Raw genomic sequence first — 23,090 nt, forward strand, 5'->3', positions numbered from 1 at the left:
CTAGAACTAAGTAGAAATTTTGTTTTACATATTATATAACAATTAGTGGCAGCGGGAGGCGTTCTGGGAACCTGCTAGGTGAGGTCTAGTTTAAAACATTTCCCCAGGGAACCAACTGACTAGATCATCACAGATGGGCCCCTTCATCCCAGGATTCTTTAATTCTCCATTCTGTCTCACTCAATAGTGAGGCTGGCAAGACAAAGGCCCCAGGATATAGGTCTACACATTACCCTAAAGGACAAAAAAAATCATACTGTGTAGTAAGGATGCAATTTAGGGAGAAATTACGGAATTACAAGCATACCTCACCTTATTGTGCTTTTGCTTTATTGCATTTTGGAAATACTGTGTTTTTTTTTTTTTTACACATTGAAGGCTTGTGGCTATTTGATGTTGAACAAGTCTAACTGCCGTTTTTCCAACAGCATTTGCTTACACTGTGTCTCTCTGTCGTATTTTGGTGATTCTCCCAATATTTCAAAGTCTATCATTATCGTATTTGTTATGGTGATCTATGATCCGTGATCTCTGATGTTACTACTGTTATTGCTTTGGGGGTGCCACAACCCACACCCATGTAAGACAGTGAACTTAAGTGATCAATATTATGTGTGTTCTGACTGCTCCACGGACTGGCCGTCCCCCCATCTCCCTCCCTCCCCTCAAGCTTCCCTATTCCCACAGACACAACAATATTGAGATCAGGACAAGTAATAAACATACTATGATTCTAAGCATTCAAGTGAAAGAAAGAGTCAGATATCCCTCACTTTAAATCAAAAGATAGATATGATTAAGCTTAGTGAGGAAGGCGTGTTGAAAGCCGAGATGGACTGAAAGCTAGGCCATCATACAATCAGCCAAGTCGTGAACACAAAGGAGAAGCCCTTGAAGGAGATCAGACGTGCCGTTCAAGTGAGCGCATTAATGACAAGAAAGCAAACTGCTGATATGGAGAAAGTCTGAGCGGTCTGGAGAGAAGATCACAGCAGCTATAACATCTCCTTAAGCCAAGTCTAATCCAGAGTGAGGCCCCAACTCTCTTCAATTCTATGAAGGCTGAGAGAGGAAAGAAAGCTACAGGAGAAATGCTGGAAGCGAGCGGGGGTTGGTTCCTGAGGTTTAAGGAAAGAAGCGTCTCCATAATATAAAAGTGCAGGTGAGGCAGCAGGTGCTGATGGAGAAGCTGCAGCGAGTCACCCAGAGGATCCAGCTGAGATCATTAATGGAGGTGACGACACTAAACAACAGATTGTTAATGTAGACTAAACAGCCTTCCACTGGAAGACGATGCCATCTAGGACTTCCATAGCTGGAGAGGAAAAGTCAATGCCCCGCTTCAAGGCTTCAAACAACAGGCTGACTCTCTTTAAGGGCTAATGCAACTGGTAACTTTAAGTTGAAGCCAGTGCTCATTGACCATTGTGAAAATCCTAGAGTCCTTAAGAATTATGCTAAATGTATTCTGCCTGTGCTCTATCAATGGAACAACCAAGCTTGGATGACAGCATATCATGCTATAGCATGATTTCTTGAGTATTTTAAGCACAGTGTTGAGAACTACTGCTCAGAAAAACAAGATTCCTTTCAAAATATGACTGCTCATGGACAATGCACCTGGCCACCTGAGAGCTCTGATGGAGATGGACAATGAGATTAATGTTGTTTTCCTGCCTGTTAACCCTGCATTCATTCTGCAACCCATGGATCAGAGTGATTTCATCTTTCAAGTCTTATTATTGAAGAAATGCATTTTGTAAGGCTATAGCTGTCATTATGATTCCGATGGATCCTGGCAGAGGAAATTGGTAACATTCTGGAAAGAAACCACCATTGTAGACACTATTAAGAATGTTCGTGATTCTTTTGGAAGAAGTCAAAATATCAGCACTAACAGGAGTCTGGAAGAAGTTGATTTCAACACCCATGGACAAACTTGAAGGGTTTGAGACTTCAGTGGAGGAAATCCCTACAGATGTGGTGTAAACAGCAAGAAAACAAGAATTAGGTAGAGCCTAAAGATGCCACTGAATTGCTGCATCTCAGGATCAGACATGAATGAATGAGGAGTTACTCCTATGGATGAACAGAGAAACTTCCTTGAGAGAGAAGCTACTCCTGGTGAAGTTGCTGTGAAGATCACTGAAATGACAACTCAGGATTCAGAATATTCCATAAACCGAGTTGATAAAGTGGCAGAAAGTTTTGAGAGGACTGATTCTAATTTTGAAAGAAGTTCTACTGTGGGTAAAATGCTATCAAATAGTACTATATGATACAGTAAAATCGTCCATGAACAGTGCCAAACCTCACTGCTGTCTTATTTTAAGAAATTGTCACAGCCAAGCCAGCCTGAGGCAGCCACTGATGAGTCAGCAGCCACTGAGGCAGGACCTTCACCAGCAAAAAGATTACAACTTGCTGAAAGCTATGCTTACGGTTAACATTTTTCAGCCATAAAGTATTTTTTAATTAAGGTAGGTACATTGTTTTTCTAAATATAATGCTATTGCATACTTAATAGACTACAGTATAGTGCAGGCTAATTTTCAGATGTATTGGGAAACAAAAAAATTCATGACTTGCTTTATTGCAATATCTGCTCTATTGCAGCAGTCTAGAACTGAACCAAATTAAACAAGATATGCCCATATTCTATTGCTTTTAAAATTAAAGTAGTTTGAACCTTCTCTGTAAATCTAAATTACGGTAGGCACTTTGACCTAACAGGCCTTACGATCTTGGAGTAACTGAGCATTGTTCACTTATTTTCTAAGTGGGGTGCCAATAGGGATCGGGTGGCCTGGCTTCATACAAAGTTTCCCAATCTAGTCACCTGTGATCCTCTAAAAGGTGGGTTAGGGGGTTGGCTGAGTCCCCTGGGAGGTATATCAAAATGAACCTGGGGCTTCTTCCCATCACATTCTCTCTGTACCACCACTGATCCCCAGATGGGGAACTCTGGAATCCACTGCCCTCCTCATTCGAGAGGCCGCTCTTGCTGCAGGAGAGCATCTCTGTCAGGTGGGTAGAGACTAGAGAAAGTAAGAGTTGAGAAATAGTGTTCCTGTCTAACCAGAGATGACTGAGTATAAATTGTAAAAATGGAACCTCATTCCAATGCCTCACAAGGACTGTCTCCAAGAAGATTTAGATTCTGGAACACCAAAAAGTTGAAAGAAAACATGGATCACAAAGATAGCATTACAGTAAGGCTCCACTACATGCAGAAATCCATCAGTCATAAATTAAACAACTAATAGGAAAGAAAACTCCAGTTTCAGAGAGTGATTAATTTATATTTGTGTGCTTTGTAAGATTATTTTTAATTGCATTTGGGAAAAAAAATCTATGCTTGTGTTATCTTCAAAGAAAAGAACAATTTAGAATGTCTCAAAATAACCCACAGGAAAATAAGCGTCCCTAATCCACGGCCAAGATCAATCTTACTATCCTAGGTGAGCAGCAATGGCAGTTAACATATTCCGAAGCCTGAGATCTGGAGGGGAACTGACGACAGTCCCGTCATAATGCTGAAGGAGTAAGTCGGAGAGAAGATGGTAAGTCTGGGGGAAACAGCAGTGCGGTGAGGATAAAGGAATCCCATCCAGGGCATCCTTGCATCTTCAGTGACTGTTACCACAACGACAGTATTGTGCATGTTGACTTCTTTTCTATCCAAATGAAGACTGGAGTGCTTTTTTGCAGAAATATGTGCTCATTTTAAAGCATAAGAGGTCACAGGGAAAAAATGAACTTTTGCTTCTAAACAGTTAATTGATGGAAATATTTTAGATTTATGTAAGAGCTGATGCTGAGAACTGGCTACCTGCTTGTGACCAGATGTTCCGAGTCCCTGTGGAAGGCTCCGTTCACCTCGCCAAGGACAAGGTGGTCGGAGGCAGCCCTGCTGCGCAGGGCAGGCGAGGCAGAGCGCTGGTGGGTGCTCAGGCCTCCGCGCCGGATCGCCTAGGTGCTCTCCCCGGCTCAGTTCTGTTCCTCCTATTTCACTTTGGTCTAGGTCTGGTTTTCAGCCAACATGTTACACACCCACGGAAAAAAATTCCTTTCCTCTGTTGGATCATGCAAAATCTAGCAGAATACAAGCTCACAAAAAAAGGCACTAACAGAGCTGCTCTTAGCCTCTCTTGCAGCTGGTGGGAGCCACTCCTCGTTAAAGCCTCTAGCCAGTGCCAACAGATTAGACAGGACTTTACGCGTGGGATCAAAAGCATTGGAGTGGCCCTCCACAGGCTCAAGGACAAGGACAGGGAGAGTGTGAGGAACTTACATGTAAAGGGTTCCATTTCCCAGCCTTCAGGGGCGGCAGAAGGAAGAGAAACATCAGAAGTAAGAAAACGGCACAGAGAACTTTCTGGAAAAGTCAGTGATCTACACAAAGGGGTTGGGGCTCAAGAAGTTTTATTTGAATCAGCCTCATGATTACATTTTTAACCAAAGAGATTCAACTAAATTTTTATGGGAAAGTCATAAATGGGCATACTGCTTCAAGAAACCCTTCTCATTAAAGGAAAGAAATTATTAAATTGTTCTTTCAGTATAAGAATAATCAGAGAAAGAGCAAGGGAGACAGAAAGAGGGAGAGAAAGAACACAACAAATAATTTACCATCATTAAATTTAAAGTCACAAAAACAGATCATTGGGAATCATCAGCAGCCAAGCAATGGTACAATTTAAAAGAATTAACTAGAAGATGACAAAACTCTGGTTTATGGTTCCAGGAGCTTATGCTAAATTCTGAAGAAAAAAGCACAAGTTTTGATGAAATTTGAAATAATAATGTTCTTGTTGATGCAGAAGAACCAAAATTAGTAACTTTGTGGGACATGTTAGAACGACTAAGTTTAATCTTACCTTGCCTCTTGAAATAGCTTTGCAAGCTATTTTTATGATCAAGTAGGACCAGAAGCAGTTCAAGCCTTGTACTAGCAACAGCAGTAGGTTAAAAAGCCACCAGGAAGGGTAAGGTCCAACGATCTCCCAACTTTCAAATAAAGTGGTATTTAACACCCTAAGGAAAAGGAGAAAAGAATCATTGAACACAACTTTGCCTTTGGTAGAACTTGAATTACTATGCAGAAGCACGAAGCCAATGGTACCCACTAACCAATCCCTCCCTGCAAGGATGGCCCACAGCCTGACTTAGGAGACTCGTGCCCTGCATTATTCCCCTGATGGCGTAACACTCGTTTCGATTCTAGGTTGAATAATATACTTATGCTCCCCTTTCCTTGTGTGTTGTCATTTCTTCTACTAATTTCCATTACATTTCGGTTGTGATTCTCTCTCTGACTTGTCCTATCTCTTGTTAAAAGGCGTGTATTGTCCTTGAAATCTTTATAGTCTTTAATTAAGTATGAGGAATACCACTTAACAACATTACATTATAAGGTTAAACAGATAATTAATTCCAGAAACATTAAGTTTAAACTATACGCCCAGCACAGTCAGAGTCAGAATACAGGTAAGACCGAATGCCTGCCCTCAAGTGGTTTATCGTCCACCAGGGCCCCTAGAGGGTCCTTCATTTTGTAAGCCTTCCCCTGGGAAAGACTTGACAATTGAAAGATACCATTTTGAAATGATGCTTTGAGAGGAGTACTGGAAAGGTTTTTAAAAAAATTATTAGAATATAGTGGATGTGCTTTTAAGAGCGTGTACTTGGAGCAGGCAGACGTGTCTGATGTACCTGCTTCTCTCCGCAGTTGTCCGGCAGGACCAGGAAGGGATAGCCCCTGGGGGAGAATACAAGTGGGCCAGCGCCAGGCCTTCACTCTCGTCCCTGCTCTGTCCGCTCCTAGGCCTTTGGAAGTTGACTCAAGTGTTCAGGACTCACATTGCTGTCACAGAAAAGCAGGGTACCCACAGAATTTTGGGGCCACTCTAACTTCCTTACTCTCCTCCTCAGCTTACTACAGGGCTGGTCTGGAGATCTAAAGATGAGAACTCACCTAAGTGTATGTCCACCCTCTGCCACTGCAGTGCTTTGCAGGGACCCTGGGGTATGTGGCCAACGGTGGCTACGGGGGAAGGAGGGGAAAGTCTGAGCCTGAGACACAGACCCTCACACAAGAACAGACGCCAGATCCGCAGCAAACAGTTAATGTGAGAGTGTGATGAGGGTTTTGAGAGAAGTTAAGAAAAGTACTTTGTGAATTGACAAAAAGGAAAAAAATCCCACTTATTTGCAGTTGGAATAAGAGGTAAAGGAAAGAAAGAGAATAAATAATAGACATAAACAAGCTCTCTATCCCCAAATTCAGCAACCCACATTTACAGATCAAAATGAGATAGTGTGTCTCTGATCCTGCCATGCTAGTTGTTCTCTCAAGAACAATGCCACATAAACATGGGTGTTAAAATCCTAAAAACAACAGTATTGATTTGAATGTGGCAATTCACTGAATGTCCATTACTCTATGATGTAGTAGTTTTCATCCTGATGGAGGACCAATATTAGGAAATCTATTAATATAATGTATCAGGCAGCCAAAGGCCAAATTGGTACAAACTAAATTATTTCAATAGCATTGAAATACATTTATAATGTTCAATTCCCCATTGCTGATGCATAAAAATTATAACTCAAAGGACATACTTAATATGATTTTGAACCAACTTAGAGCAGCAGTTGTCATCATATTTAATGCCTTTAAAATGAAGAACAAACTGATCAGACAGGATCACCATTCAGATTTAACACTATTCTGGAGGTTGTGGCTGTTGAGAATGGTAGAAAGTCAAAGACTGCATCTCAAATACATAGACATTAAATCTCCAAAACTCCTTTAAAACAACAACCAACCAAAATTTCTAGTAACAGGGGATGGTTGAAAAATTAGTTTTCTAGAAATTACAAAGTCACTCAAAGAATTAAACATGTTTTAAGAGTTTCTTATGATAGAAATATACAATATAATCTCAACTCCATAAAAATATATGTACTCAACTCCATAAAAGTATATATACACACACACACATATACCCACACATAGAAAAAAAGAAAAAAAGGGGGAATTATACTTCCTTGAAAGGACTCAATCAAAAACCATTATAGACTTTCTTTGGTGGATTAGGGAATTTTATATTTTCTTTATTCTTCTTTTTTCCCAAACCCATGACAAATTAGGGAAAATATTTCAAGTTATTTGTAAAAAGGAATTCATTAGGATAATGCCTACATTCCTGCCTTGTTTATTATCCCAAGAGGCAGCTATCTCTTTAAACACCAGTTTGCAGGCAGAGACAGCAGGTCTAAACAAGGTTCAACTCTGTGGCAGCAAGAGAGGACAAACACACGTTACACTATTCTATCTTCATCACCTTGCAAAATGCCTGAAAGTAATGTGTTTGCCAGACATGCTGGTGGACTGACTGTGTGCGTGTGTTCAGTGATCAGGTAAGTGGGTATGCACAAGACAGTGTGAAATGGTAACACTAACGTTATTTCAGAACTAGCTCTGCTTCTTGAACTACTGTTTGTTTTGACGTTCAGAGGGATAGTTTTATTTGAACAGAAAGAGGTCCTGTAGACATAGTAACAGGAATTGTCTTAGGTCACTCATTATAAATTAGCTTTTGTGGGATGATAGGTTGACATCATTGCTCACCATTACGATTTGCTTCACTTAATTTGAACAAGGTGTCATGCAGTACAGGTGACATGGCATGCACATGAATTTCTGCAGAACAAGGTGTCATGCAGTACAGGTGACATGGCATGCACATGACTTTCTGCAGTTCTGCACGAGAATTCATAGGCTTTGCCATGACGATCACTGACACCTCTGAGATGCTGCTCACAAGTAATGGGATTTCTTTGAAAACTGACTTGCCTGCCTGCAGAGACACTTGGGACAATACAATCAGTGCACCAAGTGGATATATATCTTAGTGAGAAGCTTGGTTAAGAAAAACAGTGAATTAGGAATTCAGCCTGAGGGGAAAGCTATCATTATGCTACCTGGACTCTGAAGAACAGTGAACCCAGATAATTTAGCCACAGAATGTCTGATGGGGAAACCAGCCCTTTTTGGACAAACTATTAAAATGGTGAGCACAGGACTGTAATCCTTTCTTGGAGGTTCATGTTAAGTGTATGTGCTTTAATGATGCTGTTGCCAGTCTTTGGTGACAGAGCTCTGAGAGGTGGTTATCCCTGAGGGAGGACAGACGGGAGATGTGAGGGAGGTGCTAGGGTGCTGGAAATGTTCTCTGGCTGATCCAGGTGGTAAATATGCAGTTACACGTGACAACTTACAAATGCACCAAGCTGTACAGGGAAGAACTGTGCACCGTACTGTGTATGTGAATTACCCCTCACTAAAACAGAATGGAAGAGAAATGCTCTGGGTCAGACACTGCTGGCCTGCAAATTTTGGCTTGCATATTACTGTAATGTCAGTGTTTTTCTCCCCATAATTATTTGGGTCCATCAGATGGCTTCTAAGAAAGTAGACTTTTTTCTTTCCCAAGTAACACCCTATAGCACCCAAACCTCCTTCTGCTGCTCAAATTGACCAGGAAGGACCACTTTCCTTTTCATAAATGTTACGCTCACTTAACCACTAGGTGGCACATCACGCGTGTGCTGAGCAGGCTCAAACGGGTTTGATCTGCCCAAACCTTCTGCCACAGAAACCACCTGGCCTGCAGGTTAAACCCTCCTTTCTAAGAATCACGCCCAACAATAAAATGTGGAGGCTCCAGCCTGTGCTTCTTCTTCCTGTGTGATTCTTGATAAACATGGATGCTTGCAGGGCAAAGCTAAGCTCCTGTGGTCCACCGGTGAGGTGCCTGTGTGGCCTCCCACCCCAGCAGCTTAGCCTTGATGGGTTATTTTAATGGATGTTTAATGAATCATAAGAATTTAATTTGACTCTGCCCTATAGCTACATTCGCTCATGCTTACCTTCTGATTTTCATTTTAAATTTGATTATCACAGAACTATTATACAGGCTAGGTGGGCATAGGGGATGTACACATTCATGCAGAAGTTTACAACCTTTTCTTAAGCAAAGAAAACAGGAGTCTCATTTGCATATGATATTTAAGAACTTACTCAGATTCTAAGCATCGATATGACGTCTGCTTCCCCTTAAGCCACAGACTTCTGGAAGTCTCATATCATACAGCACAGTGTGAAAGATCTCTACTGGCATCTCGTTTAGAAAAGCTATAATGAATGCTTGATTTCTTCCTCTTACCATGACTCTCAACTCAAAGTAGAAGTTTGTTATCTGTAATAGGTATGGTTAGATGGACACCCTCACTTTCAGTTCCATGTGTCTTAGGTTTAAAATACTCCAGTGCTTTAGAGGTAGGGCCGCACAATAGTGGCTCAGACGCTGAAGACGATCAAGGCCCAGGTGTCTCCGAGTGTGAGTTACAGGTGGATGCTTACAAGGAGCCTGCAGCCCCTGCACAAGGTGACCAGAAGCTTCCCCTGTGCCCCTTCTCCTCTCTTCTCCCACCAAAGAGCCCCACGAGCCTCGGGCTGGGGTTTCTGGAGTGGCCTATCTGAGAAACACAGCAACAATCAGACCCTTGCCAAATATCCAAGGAGAGCCAGGACTGCTTCCCGAGGAGAGCTGGGGGCAGGGCCTCGCTTTGCAGCGAGCCGCACAACGCCAGAGAGGGTAGACTGAAGGGCAGAGTCTCCTTTACAGGGAAAAGTACGATGTTCTTTACTTCAGAGCTGCCAGAGCGTCTTGCCGTTGCCTTCCCAGACAGACTGCAGTGTATTCACCATGTGTGTTTCTCTGGCATGTGTTTGCCTTTGACCTACTTGAATCATAAAAGTAGATTCTACCGAAAGATTGTCGCTAATCTGCTGGCATGTTTTGCTCATTTTAAAGTAGATGATAGAAAAGAATTTAAAATGTACTCTGAACAGAAACACTGGGTACTTAGTACCTGAATAAGAATCAGGTGATTAATTCACTGTTGTTAAGGAATCCCCTCTGTCCTGGTTTTTCTAGAGTAGTATTTGCTCCTGGCCTAAACAGCAACCTGCTCAAGCGTTGTGGTGGGGGAGGGCTCAAGGCTTCTCTGGGGCTGAAAAGCACACTTGCAATTTTCTTTTCCCAAGACAGGCCTGCCTGTAGCCCGGATTCCTCCACAACACTGTTGCTTGTCGAAAGGTCTCTGTTTGGAGGAGAGTTTCTGGATAGCTTGTACCATGGGTGCCTAATTATTCTGAATAATACATTCATGAAGCCTATAGCAGACGTAGCTAAACTTGAACATGGATGAACCATCTGTCTTCCACTTAGCAATGGATGCATCAGTTCTGCCATGTTCCTATCCACATACACCATGGTGGGGTTGACTCATTTATTTTTACTTTTAGGTCACAGCCTGGGCAGACTTAGGAACTGGTCCCTTCTATCACAGGAAGTCTATAACTAGCAACTTCCTGGCTGGAGCAGATGTTTTTCTCAAAATTAGTTGTTGTCCTTAGTGTTGCTGGCTGCCTGCCTGCATTCACAACCCCTCCACTGCCCTGTCTGCTGTTCTGTGTTCCGGATGTGAGGCTCATCTATTTGCTTCTTGGGGGTGAGTATCTTCTATTTTGGCTTCCCATGCAGGCAGGTGTTGGGGGCTGTGGCCATTTGTATTTTCTCATTAGCTATTTAAATAGTAACTTTTGCGTGAGAAAGGCTCTAGGGTCAGAAGAACGTGCAGTAGAGTGGGGACGTGGTTATTCCTTTGATAGCAGCCAGTAGGAGTCATGAGGTCTGCATATTCCCTAGAGAAGGAAACAAGCTCACAGCGTCCGTCTTCATGCACTGGGATTTCTATGTGGGGGTCTAAAATGAGCATCTCTAGAGATGAAAGGTAAGAAAGCATTAGTGAAATACGTCACTATCCAGTCCACTGAAGGTTTTAAGAGAGCTAGAGCGATAGTAATACTTCTTTCCATTTGCAAGATGTTCAAAGAACTTTCATATTTATTAGACTGAGTCTTGTTATTAGCTTGTAAAGTGGGCAGGGCAGATTTAACACCAACTTTTTGGTCAGGAGACTAAGATCTCAAAAAATAATTATCCAAGGCCACACTATCGCAGTTTTGTTGTTTTTAATCTAAACATATTATTTTCTGGTCTCCTTCTCTCCTTCTTTTAAAAAAATGACGTCAAAACAGAGGATGTGTACTTCTGATAAAACTTTTAGCAAAAAAGAGCTCAAAGGGAGGTTCAGAAGCCTTAGGCTTGCAGACTGGCAAGACAGGAAGAACGCTATCCCTCTACGAACTAAACAGCCCTTGAGAAGAAGGTTCCAGCAGAGTGTTGGCTCCGGGGGAATCTCAGTATTTCACTATCCAGGGGGCAAACTCCACACATTCTGCTAAGAAGCTCGCAGGGAGTCAGTGTCATCTTAGAAACCGTGTGTGTACTACAGTTAGCAGGCCGGGCCTTCGTCTGCCGGGAAGCCTAGCTGTAAGATTTCTCTGTCTTGTCAAGTTTTCCTAGAGTAATAGGTCAGTCTGAAATCACTGAAAGAATTCTGAAAACTGGAACAAATACTGACTCTGTGTTTTCCAGGGAAATAAACACCCTAACTAGTGTACATATGTCCTCCAGCCCTCGGGGAAAAACCGGCCTACTCCCGAACTGTATGTCACCCGCTGAGACGTAGGTCCAAAAAGCAAGTTGAAGGCTACCCTCTTCCTGGAAAACAGGCCCTGCTTCCGCGTCCTTCCTGGCTGGCTGCCTTACTCCCACACTCATGCCGTCTGTGCTCTGAGGCTCTGACCCAGACTTCCTTCTGGCTTATTGGATCCCATATTTTCATATGGTCTCCCCAGTGTTTGATGCCAGCTTCCTACCCCTGTGGGAAGCTCTGATTTGCCTCATGACCCCTGTCCACCCTCTGTCCCCCACTCCTCCCCACACCAAGCCATGCCTCGGGGAGGGAGGATAGAAGCAGGGGTCAGGGGTGAGGGGTGAGGGGAAAGAAGAGGATGGTCTCTTTCTCCTACCTAGGTTGTAGTCCATCTCTCCTCTCATTAGCTCTGCGTGTAGGGATACGATGTGGTGTGTGGCATTTCTAAACGTGTCAAAATTGGATTAGACTGGATTCTAGTGACCTTCTCTCTGGAAAGTGTTACCAGTACTTCCTCATTCCTCATCTCTTTTGGCTTTTTATTTAAATATTTCTAGGATTTGATCTTTTACTGTATCGTAGAGAAAATGTCTCTGAGAATTTTGGAAGTGTTGCACAATGAAGATGCATCATAGGCCCACAGTCTTGAGGGACACTGTACCCTGTTATCTTTATTAGCTTCTGGTTGACAAAGGAGATAGAATTAGCTTTCTGTCTTTCACAAAGAATTGCCTTCCTACAGCAAGTCAGAGCTGATAAAGCCAAGTTGCAAGATGCTAAAAATCAAGGGAAAAAAACAATTTTTTAAAGGAAAAAAACCTCTAGGGGAGTGAATCTCTGCAGATTTAGACAAGAAAAATTTGCTCCTGCAGGCTTCGAATGTTTGAAAGAAAAATAACAAACAGGAAACTTGAGGTACTGAATAGTAACAAGGCAACTGATCAACAAGAACATTCATCAGCATAGCATTCTGTTCACAAAGAAGTGAAATAATATTAACAATTGGCATAATTTCTGTAGAATATAATGGCCACGCTTGGGGGTGTGGGTGGACAGTGAGCTTATCGAAAAATAACTAATGGCACTGGGTTTTCTGTTCGAACTGGAAGTCAGAACACTGGGACTCCATGGCTCAGTTCTCTGTCGCTCGTGCCATCACGCCGTCAGCCTTTTTCCACGTTCCAAACCTGTTTCCTCATCTACCAAACAAAAGCCTAAGACAAGATGATGACTAAAGGTTCTTGAAACTCTAACATAAATAGCTTTAAGAATTCTTACATTTTCAGATTAACCTAAGATTTTATTTTCTGACTCCTTTCTCCATGTAGGAGAGACTCCATATGCAGAGATGCGTGCTTCTCCAGTGAGTCATGCTCGTTTCTCTGAGGTTAATAACTAGACAACTAGGGCCGAGAAAACAAGAGGAAAGGTTTTGTAAAAACGTAGGAAACAAGGCAACCAAGTATAAAATCCCATCTCTAGGAAGGAACTCATGAAGGGTCTAAGGTCCTGAGAAACTGTAATGTTTACGAGAGCCAAGTTCTGCATAACCCTGGCCCTACATGATGAAACAGTGGGCAGGGCCTTAGCATTCAGCCATCTGAACACAGTGGTACGGGGATCCTTGGGAAGCCCTCAGCTTAGGTTGCTTGCACCTGCCAGCTATGTACTAAGTTTGTTGCTCACACCCATCAGTAGCTTGCACACCTAACTGGGCAGACAGGAACACACATGGCTTGGGCATGACTTGTCAGTGGAGGTGGGCATGCACAGCTCTGGACCCACATTCCTGTCCCAGCCAAGCTGGAAGCTGCTAGCAGTGAGTTTCACAATGTTGCTCTCTTTGATGATCAATCTGTGGGAAGGCTTGAGGCCCAGACTATACCACTCGATGCCATGGACACTCACAAGTGCCAGAAACAATCAGGGTTCTTAAGATTCTTTCCCCCTCTGACCAGGACACACCTCCACCTTGTGTTGAACACAGACCATGACATCTCCTAGAACGAACAAGGCATTGTGGGCCCTACACCAGTCAATGGAGCAGAACCCTTGAGAGGGATTTTAGGATGGATAAGATTAATATCTAAACTAAAAGCATTTACAAATAAGCACAGGGGAACAGATAAACACACTGAATGTTAAGGTAAATATCTTAAATATAATAGGTGATCCAGGTAAAGGGAACATCTTGAGCAAAGGTTGTATGGGCAGCAAAAGCAAGGAGTGTACACAGGAATCAGGAACAGTGACACTGGGCACCTGGAGGCCGGTCGTGGGGGAGGGTTAGTTGGCATCACTTTGTGGAAGGTCTTTCTTACTGGGAAGAGAAGTTTGAACTCACAGTGGAAAATAAGGCAAATCCCGGGTGACGTGGAGATAGTGGGGGGACTGGATTAAGGCCTTGATTTAGAAGGACTCTTACGGAAACTGCATTTGGGAGGTTTAGGAGGGAGAGGGGAGGTGGGGACTTGGGTAGGAGGCCACTGCAGAGATATCGGAAGAGGACATAAGGGTCTCAGAGACAAGAGCGACGGAGACAACAGCGTCTTTGAGAAATACAGCTGCTCTTTGAAAACAGCACCCAGTTATTACAGTTCATGCAAACAGGCACTCCAGACTGGGGTGCAGCAGTGGGAAAGAAGGATGACTGGAAGCATGAGAGTCTTCGTGTGAGGAGGACACCCCAGTTTATTTACTGAGAAGGCACTGGCTCTGAGAGGAGAGCCCACACCCCATCACTCAGGGGGGCTCCGTATTTCAGCCTGGTCCCTGGCTGGTGGCAGCCTGTGTCCTGAACCATGTCCACAATCCTTTTCTCTGTAGAAAAGGTGATCAACTCAGTTGTGCCACAGGTTGTTAGTATCAGAGTAAATACCAAATTCCCAGTCTGTATTCTAGCCCCTGATTCTTTTAACCTGACACTTATTGTTATAACCTCACACTAGCCTGGGCCATCAGTATTTTTCAGGTAATAAGGCTTCTGCACAGGGTCACCGCTATCCTGCTATTGAGCCCAGGGAACATACATCTGTCTTTTCCATATATAACAGAGAAGCAAGCAAAGGTAGCAAGGGGAGCTTGGTTAGTTATTTGGTAACCAAGAAAGTTAAGTGGCCTTTGTCTTATGTTTATTAAATTTGTACTTCAGTGCCTCCACTGTGGGAATGCTTGTTAGTGGGCCTGAAAGAACTCCTCATCTAGCTGGAGAGCTGGGGTTGGGATATAAATCAGTATATTGTATTTGGTGGGTAATGTTACAATACATGGGTTTGATACAATACATATCAAAACGTGCACATCTACTCAACCTGTGATTCTGAACATTTGTCCTAAGAAAGTAATTGGGGATTCGTGAAAAGATTTAGCCATAAAGATGTTCGTTTTAATATTATTTACTATAATAGCACAACACCTGCAACAGCCTAAAAAAAATCCAAAAATAGGGCAGTGATAAATAAACAATGACCTTTTCATAAGCTGAAATACTCTATAGCTGATATGATTATGCCATAGAAGACTATTTAATGAAATGGAAAAATGCTTACAGTACACTGTTAAATGAGAAAAAGCAAAGCTATAAAACAGTGTGTGCAAAATGTGCCCATTTTGGCAAAGAAAAAGATGTAATTTTGAGCATAGAAAATGTTAGAAACAAAGATATCAAATTATGAACAGTGCTTATTTCTGAACTACTGAACTGGGGTATTTTTTTCCATCTTTGTGGTTTTCCATATACCATGAAATTTCTAAAATGAATACTGATAACATGTATAAGCACATAAATAAATTTAAGTTAAAATGTGAAGAAACCATAGGAAAATGATAATAGGCGAGTGCTAACAAAAGCCGGCAAAGGTCTTCACTGGGACAAAGAGTGCAGCAGATTGCCACGGAACCACGTTTCCCAAAAGCCGCCTCCACGGGGTCTCAGCCACAGGCGGGCAGCCTCGTTTGGCCAGGCATGGTTCTCCTCAAAGTCCCAGCTTCCTGCTTGGGATGAGGATACTGTAGTCACCCCAGCGGCTGCCCTGTCCCTCTGTCCACAGGCTGGCACAGCGGACGTGAGGGGGAGAAGGCAGTACTGAGGAGCAGCAAGCCCAGGGACAGACAGGGTGGCCCCGGGGTGGCCCAGCACCTGCCTCTCTGGGGCGGGTGTGTCCACACTGCTTACACCAAAGGCATATGCCTTTATCACATCTGCACAAAGGTGGCAGCCCCCTAGATTCCACTGTGGGTATGGGTGAGGGGATTACGGGAGGGCAGGGGGTCAACCCAAACCCGTCACAAGCACACTGATCACTCTCGTCCCTGGAATGTGGGTTTGGTGGCAGGTTTGGCGCTGATTTTGGCAGAGTTGCCACTATTCGGAGTGGAACATCAGAACAACTGGCCAAGAGGCTATGAAACCTGCCTGGCCTCTGTCCTTACTTTCCCTTGCTTTCCTATTTCATGGTTTGGTGAAGGAAATGTATTTTGCAAGATATGAGAAAGCTTCTGGAAAGTACGGGTACACTATGGGTACAATGCCTATACAATCTTACCTTGAGCAGCAGGGAGAAGTGCAAAGGAGGACGGAGGAAGGGGAAGCGAGACAGGGGAGTGCTGGGGGAAGAAGCAGGGCTGGAGAGAGCAGGCAGGGAGGAGAAGGCGGAGACCTGCTTCCCTAAAGTGCTGCAAGGCCCTCTGCGTGTGCGCGCGCGCGCGCAAGCCCGCACTCAATCAAGGCCAGGCCGTGAACAGATGCACTGTGACATTTAATACCACCCCATTTCAGGGATTAAATGTTACACTAATGAAAAGAGAGCCCGAAGACAAATAGTTGTGCCTTAGAATTTAAGCATCTGTGCAAAGCTCAGGGCCTGAATCTTGAAAGCTGCTTTCTCCTGTAACTCAGGCTGGGAATCTGCCTGTGTGATCTACTTGCTGGTAAACTTAGGACAGGTGCACACTGAGTTTACTGAGGAAGAAGGAAATGCGCACTTGGCCTTGGACAGGGCAGCACATGCAGAGCCCTGGATGTGAGCCCAGTGGTCCCAGGCCAGCTGCTCAGTGAGGTGTGCAGACTCAGAAGTTAGACAGCAAAGTGTTCTTTTGCAGAAATCCTTAATGCAAACACTCAAGGCAGTGGCCGTGGAGACATGGTTTTATTTGATGTAACACATCTTTGAATACTTAAAAGACAGTATACAGAGTATGTGAGGTGGTTTTATCTAAAAAGCAAAAAAAAAACGTAACTGACAGGACAAGACACCCTCTCTGCACCTAACACAGTGTGTTTGTTACCTAACACAGTCTGCACCTAACACACTTATCCAGGCCACCTCCATTACTTTTTCCATAGCCCCTGATTATGAAGAGAATGCCGACAGCCAACAAGCTGAACATAAGATTTCTACTCCCACTGACAGAAATAGTAATAGCTGAGACCATAAATCTCAGAGAAAACTTCCTACACATCACGGGACACTACATCCTCAAAGGAGAAGCAGGCAAAGGATGTGAGCAGCCAGTTCACAGCAGAAATATAAATCCAAATGGCTTATGAAAACATGGAGAAAGTGTTCCACTGTGATTATAATCCCACAAATAAAAAATCAAAACAAGAGAAATGCACCCCAAAGTGTTTGAACTGATGCATCATAACATCTGCAACCTGCTTTCTGGTGATTGGGCAAATGTGAAAGGCAATGTGTGTGTAAAAGAAATGTAAGGGGTATTGAAAGGGCTAGCAGTGGTGAATGAGGTAAGGAGCGTAGGAGAATTCATTGTATTTTTTCAAATTTTCTTTACAACAAATTAACTAAAAGAGATAACATTTAAACAAATCATCAAATGTATATAAAAAATAAAGTGGAAGCCACACTGTCATACGTGGTTGATTAGAGTGTAAATTGGGGAAATCTCTGTAAGAATTTTGGTTACACATATAAAGAACATTTTTAAATGACTAACCTCCTAAATTCACTTATGTAGTTATCTATCTTTAAAGAAATGCTAACAAATTTAAGTTCAAGAATGTTCTTGCAATACTGCTTATTAATGGCAAAAAAGAGAGAAACAAATAAATGGTTAAAAGTGCTTATCTACATGGTGGGATGTATTCATACATAAAACCAGGTATCTAATGACATGAGAAAATCCTCACAATTAAGGAAAAGCAAAAAAACCCAATTAAGATGATAAACAGGATTACCCCTTATTTGCATATATATTCAAATATTTTACATACATATTTCAAAATATTCACATTGGTTACTTCTGATTGATTAAAACAAAATAATTTCTATACTTTCTAAATGTATTATTCTTGTAATTAGGGAAAATACTTGGAAACTTTTTTCAAGGGTGATTATGTAAGGAAAACTACTTTTTCAGGTTAGTTAAAAGTACCTATTTGTGTTCCACTCTCAGAGGGGGAAGAGGTGAACCTAAATGCTCATTTCCCAGGCTGGACACGGTTCGCTATGTCCCAGGTGTGCACACAGCTCGGACCTGAGCCACAGTTGCCTGTTTTAGGGATCACACTCCTATGAGCAAAGGCCCTTAGCATGGCACTCAGATGGTACTGAAAGAAAAGCCAGAAGAAAAATTCCAGGAGCCCAGAAGGACCTCTCAGATTATTCTGCCCAACTCTTCCTTCAGTAAATGACACTCAGAACATGACGGCAGAGGTGGTTTTACACTCTTGTCCTACAGCCCCAAAAGTTAAGGTGAACTTAATAAGGGGTAAAGAACAGAGCAGGTACTCTACAAATACCTTTTTTTTTTTTAAACAAATATTTTGGTTAATGGATAAACCTGCATGTGGTTTCTGGAGTTTGCATATAACATATATAACATGTCCATTGAGAATGTTCAAAATTAGTTTTTAATTGTAGTGGTGCTTTTCCATGTAAAATGAATTCCCTTTAATCTGTGGGATTCAGAAACCTGGTTTCTCCACTTCCCGCCCTGTGTCGTGTGCGTCAAAGAGCCTGTTGTGCAGGCCAGCAGGTCCCAGCCCGGCTGCCCACCGGAATTCCGTGGGGAGCCTTACGCGGGCCGCCCGTGACTGGCCTCCACAGCCTGTAACTTAAATGGTCTGTGGTGGAGCCTCTGAAAGGTCCCTGGATGATCTCAGTGTGCAGACAAGTGGGGGAACTGCTTTGGTGGGCTTTTTTTTCTCCATTTCCCTTTTGTACTCATTTAAAAAACAAACATCTACAAACAATTCTGAAGAGCTTTTTATGGATCCATTTCTGTTCTCAGCAGACGTGATAGTTTTGGGTCATTTATGAGTGTATGTGGCTGAATGATATTTACCAGGTTATGCGTGAACTGTTTCTAATTTCGCCCTCCTCTGCCTCTGTAACGAGGACCAGAGCCTGGAGCGTCTGAAGCCCCAGAGCCTGCGGCCTCAAACGGGCCACCTCAGACGCTCGAGAACCTCATCTTGCCATCAGCTCCTTGCTTACCCGTCTTGAGGCACTGAAAGTTTTCGTTTAACCTCCAGGATTTTGCAAAAATTTTCTTTTGAAGAGAGAGTCTGAAGTGTGGGTCTGTAAACTCATTCAGATAGTAAGTAAAGCCTGACACGGGGGAGGGAGGGTGTCCACAGCAGCAGAAGCCTGAAGTCGGAAGAGATGACGGCTCCCTTTACTGCTGTCCTATGCAATTCATATCAAAAATAACCCCAAACACAAAGCAGTAGGAGAAAATCCCCAAAACCTGTTTATTTTCTGGTGTAGAGAATCAGTCAATTACTGTTGAAACATAAAAATATTTTTTAAAATGTTTACGGCCCCGCTTTGCATGTGTCCTAAGGACACACTGCATCAGGTGTTAGATACCCAGCAAGAGTGTTTGTGATTCGTCACCCAGTTCCAGGGACGTGGGTCACTTGACATCCATGTTGCTAAAGGGACAGTACTATTCATTACAGGTTTTCTCTTAATGAAAATATTTCCCCTTTAGCTTCAATTCATATTGTAAAGTTTCTTAAGATACACCAGTGGAGACCGTATACGGGGAGCTTCCCATGTTGAACTCTGAGAAGCAGCCCTTCCAAGGCTCCAGCTAGTAACGCCCGGTCTCCCCGCCTCGCCCCGAGCGGCCTCTTCTGCGGGAGGACAAACACAAGTCTGCGCACGGAGCTGCCACCCCGGCCACTCTGCTTCTCGGTCAGGGGCACTGGGGCCGCCGCTGCGCAGGGTGAGGCTCTGGGGCAACTGCCCCTTCCTCACCGAACATACTGAAACGGGGGGAAACCAGTCCCGAATAGCAGCCACCCGGAGGAGATGGGCGTGCAGGGCGGCAGGGAGGCGTTCAGGCGTGGGGCAGTCCCCGAACTGCTAGACACACTCTCCTGCTTCAGACCTTCAGATCGCCGCCCACTGCAAGTAGAGGAATATCCTGAACCCCTCACCTCCCAGGGCCGACAGAAGTCCCTCACCTGGACCTCTCCTGCCTCAGCTCCAACTTTCTCCCTCTTCTTCGTTCATCAAGCTTCCTTCAGCTCAAGGAACAGGCCATGCTGTCCCCCCCTCAGGGTGCTGCCTCTACCGGGTTCCGCACCTGGCCTCTTCCTATACTTGTCCTTTAATGCACGTCCATTTCATTTTGGATATTTCCCCAGCTTTCATTGCTCCCGCCATAAAGCACAAGCTCTTAGAGTGCAATGGCCGTATGAATTTGACCTGCTTTGGACCAGCCAAGGCACCTATAACAGGAAACCAAGTGGTGATCATGCAGACACCTGGTTAAGTCCACTTCCAGGAGCGCCAGCAGCCGGCGTGGCCCCCCCCTAGGCACCCACAGAGCACCCCTGCCCAGTAACCGACTACACGCTCAGACGGAGCAGGGCTGCCCCCCAACGTGCTTGGCATTATTCATACCCACAGGCATACGTTCTCAGTGTTTTGGGCCAGGATAATTGTTTTTGGCCTGTTTACTGCCAAGACTTCAGTTTTAGCAAAAGCATTAGACACTCAACAGAAAAGAAAATGAGAACATTAGGACCTGAAAATAAAATTATTAGAACATTTTGGAGGCTGATCCTAAGTGACTACGAGTCATTTCAGGCAAATAGCACAGACCGCGCTGGAGCAACTGCAATACCAACAAATGCTAATGCGGAGCATTTTCACTATTAGCCACTGTGATTTGTTTTCTCCACTGCAGAGGAAGACAAATGACAGTCAAGTCAAAGCTCAAATTTTTCCCTTAAAGGTCTGGCTGGAGTTAGGCCCTTAACACAACTGCAGAACTGTCAAGAATGCTCATCCCTTATTTCTATAGGAACTTTGGCCTCATTATCACTTTGCTCTAATGAAACAAAGGAGGACGGGCAAAACCACACCTAGGATCTCTGGTCTGAATTTCCAGCTAAGGGTGTCTTGTTCTCTTTTGTTCTGAAATGCTCTTCATATCTATCTCTAGATCTATCTGTATTTTAGAGAACTGAGTCCTTGGCCCCTCCTGTTGGGTATTGATGAGACACCTCCAAAACCAAATTCACATTTTCCCCCAAACCTACTCCTATTGCAAATACTACCTACTACTATCACCACTGCTGCCACTTCTATTATTAGCCAGCATGACTTCAGAGACAGACTACCGTTTTCATTCTGCAGCTGTGCAGAAGAGGTTAGAGCAAGCAGGTAATTCATTCAGAGTCACACAGACAAAACGCAAGAGCCAGGAGGGGAACATATTCAGGGTTCACTCAAAGCCTGTGAGCCACCCTCCCCTTACTCCAGGGACTGGTTGAGCCCTCAGTGAGTTACCAAAGTTAAGACTGAGGTGTCACCCTTTATTTATACCCTATCTCCTGACCAACGCTATGCCCTCATAACCAACGTGGCTGTCACTATGTGGCCTATCAAGCTCCTACGTCCCTCTGGAATCGACTTCCGGCTGCCCCTGCTACTGCCCCTTTTCTGTAAACCATCAGTTCCTACTGAGGTAGTTATGGTTACTGGGCATCTGACCAGTCCCCCAGTTAGACCCCACAGCAAGGCGACCATAAACAAAAAGACAGTGTGAGCCATGAAATCGTGCGCCAGTACTTGGTCAGGAAGTGCTCACCCAGATAATCCAGAATATACATTCTTAAAAAATTTAGACTTTCACTGTTAACAATTTCAAAACACTTTACCAATTCCCGAGTAGATGCATGAGCCCCTAGTGGCCAAGCAGACCCTGACTCACTCTTCAGATGGTAGCTTCCAAGTCATCCTTCAGGGACCCCTCTGACCTGTAGATGGGGTTGATGCCAGGACGTACCTCTCTAGACTGAACACTCCAAAAGGGCAGGGACTGAAACATCCGCCTTTACATGCTGGTCTCAGTTACCTACTAGAGTGTTTGGCAAATCGTAAGTTTTCAAATATTCGTAGGATTTATGGGCTTTTTCCATGATTACAATGACCTCAATATGTTCTAATTCTGAAGGTAATCTGTATCATGTAGAATTTTGAAAGTATCTAGAAAAAGTAAAGAAAGTAAATTCCTTTCCATTTTTTCTTCACATTGTGCTTGATCAACATCTATTTTTATCAGTATTTATTTTCCTATCATCATTTGCCTTCATCTGTCGTAAGCCAACTTTGTGTGAAGTGCTGTTGAAAGAATGTGTATGTGGCTGAAACTCCACTGGATGCACCCTTATTAGGCACCAAATACGCATAACTGCTGGAAAAGGACACTATGCTAATCTTTCCCTCACTCTTTCTTTTGCCATTGTTGAACTTCTCAAAATCAGGTCCTAATCTGACCTGAGGAGCTGAAGGTACACCCTCTGATGGCTCTTCCAGCCTCATCTCTTCTCCCCTCCTCTTCATACTTTGCTAGACAGTAGAATCACTTGCATTATATACTATAAAGTTGAGGACGCAACTATTTGCCCTTAGCAAAAATGACTTAAAAAAGTAACAGCATAAAAATAATGAACATCAAAGAAAAAATAATTCAAACAATTTGGGGGAATTCATCTGTCATTTTCTTAAGCTTGAGGTAAGGGACATGAATCTTCTGTACCGTTGGACATTCTCAGTTCTTACACTTTACTTGCCTTTCATAGTTAAGACTGTCTTGTTGCATGCAGGGTAAATTTAGGAATATATACCTGATTTTTGCCGTGTGACCTAACCTTGGAACCTAGTCTCTGAGTAACAGTCTAATTCCATTTCATGCTGTGCTTTACTGTCTGCTTTTGCTCATGGTGTTACCCAGGGTAGCCTGTCCTTCCTGTTGACCACCTATCCATTCCTCAAGGCTCAGCTCAAGTATCACTTCCTCAGTGAAACCATCCTTGTGTCCTTGATCAGAATTAATCAAACCTCTACTGTGCCCCCCCAGTGCAGAAGTTCATACCTCTGTTGACTACTGGCCACCCAGTGAGGGTCAGAGCTAGTTGCCCAAGGTCAAAACTAATGGGAAACTCCTTGGGCCAGGGCACAATTTGCATTTTTGTA

General features: G+C 43.5%; 1 protein-coding gene across 2 annotated transcripts in view; it reads right to left on the bottom strand.

Moving 5' to 3' along the window:
• The window catches only part of CERS6 (ceramide synthase 6), a 297,980-nt gene that overhangs the window by 19,178 nt on the left and 255,712 nt on the right, over nt 1-23,090 (bottom strand). Inside the window, exons 9-10 of one of the 2 annotated variants that reach the window (XM_036884024.2) lie at nt 4,881-5,037; nt 4,295-4,318 (exon numbers count right to left, since the gene is read on the bottom strand). In XM_036884024.2, coding sequence (XP_036739919.1) covers nt 4,295-4,318; nt 4,881-5,037 — 181 coding nt within the window. The remainder of the gene's footprint in view (nt 1-4,294; nt 4,319-4,880; nt 5,038-23,090) is intronic. The other variant, XM_036884025.2, reaches the window with a different exon arrangement.

Source organism: Manis pentadactyla, chromosome 8, assembly GCF_030020395.1.
Source record: "Manis pentadactyla isolate mManPen7 chromosome 8, mManPen7.hap1, whole genome shotgun sequence".
NCBI classification, from domain to species: Eukaryota; Metazoa; Chordata; class Mammalia; order Pholidota; family Manidae; genus Manis; species Manis pentadactyla.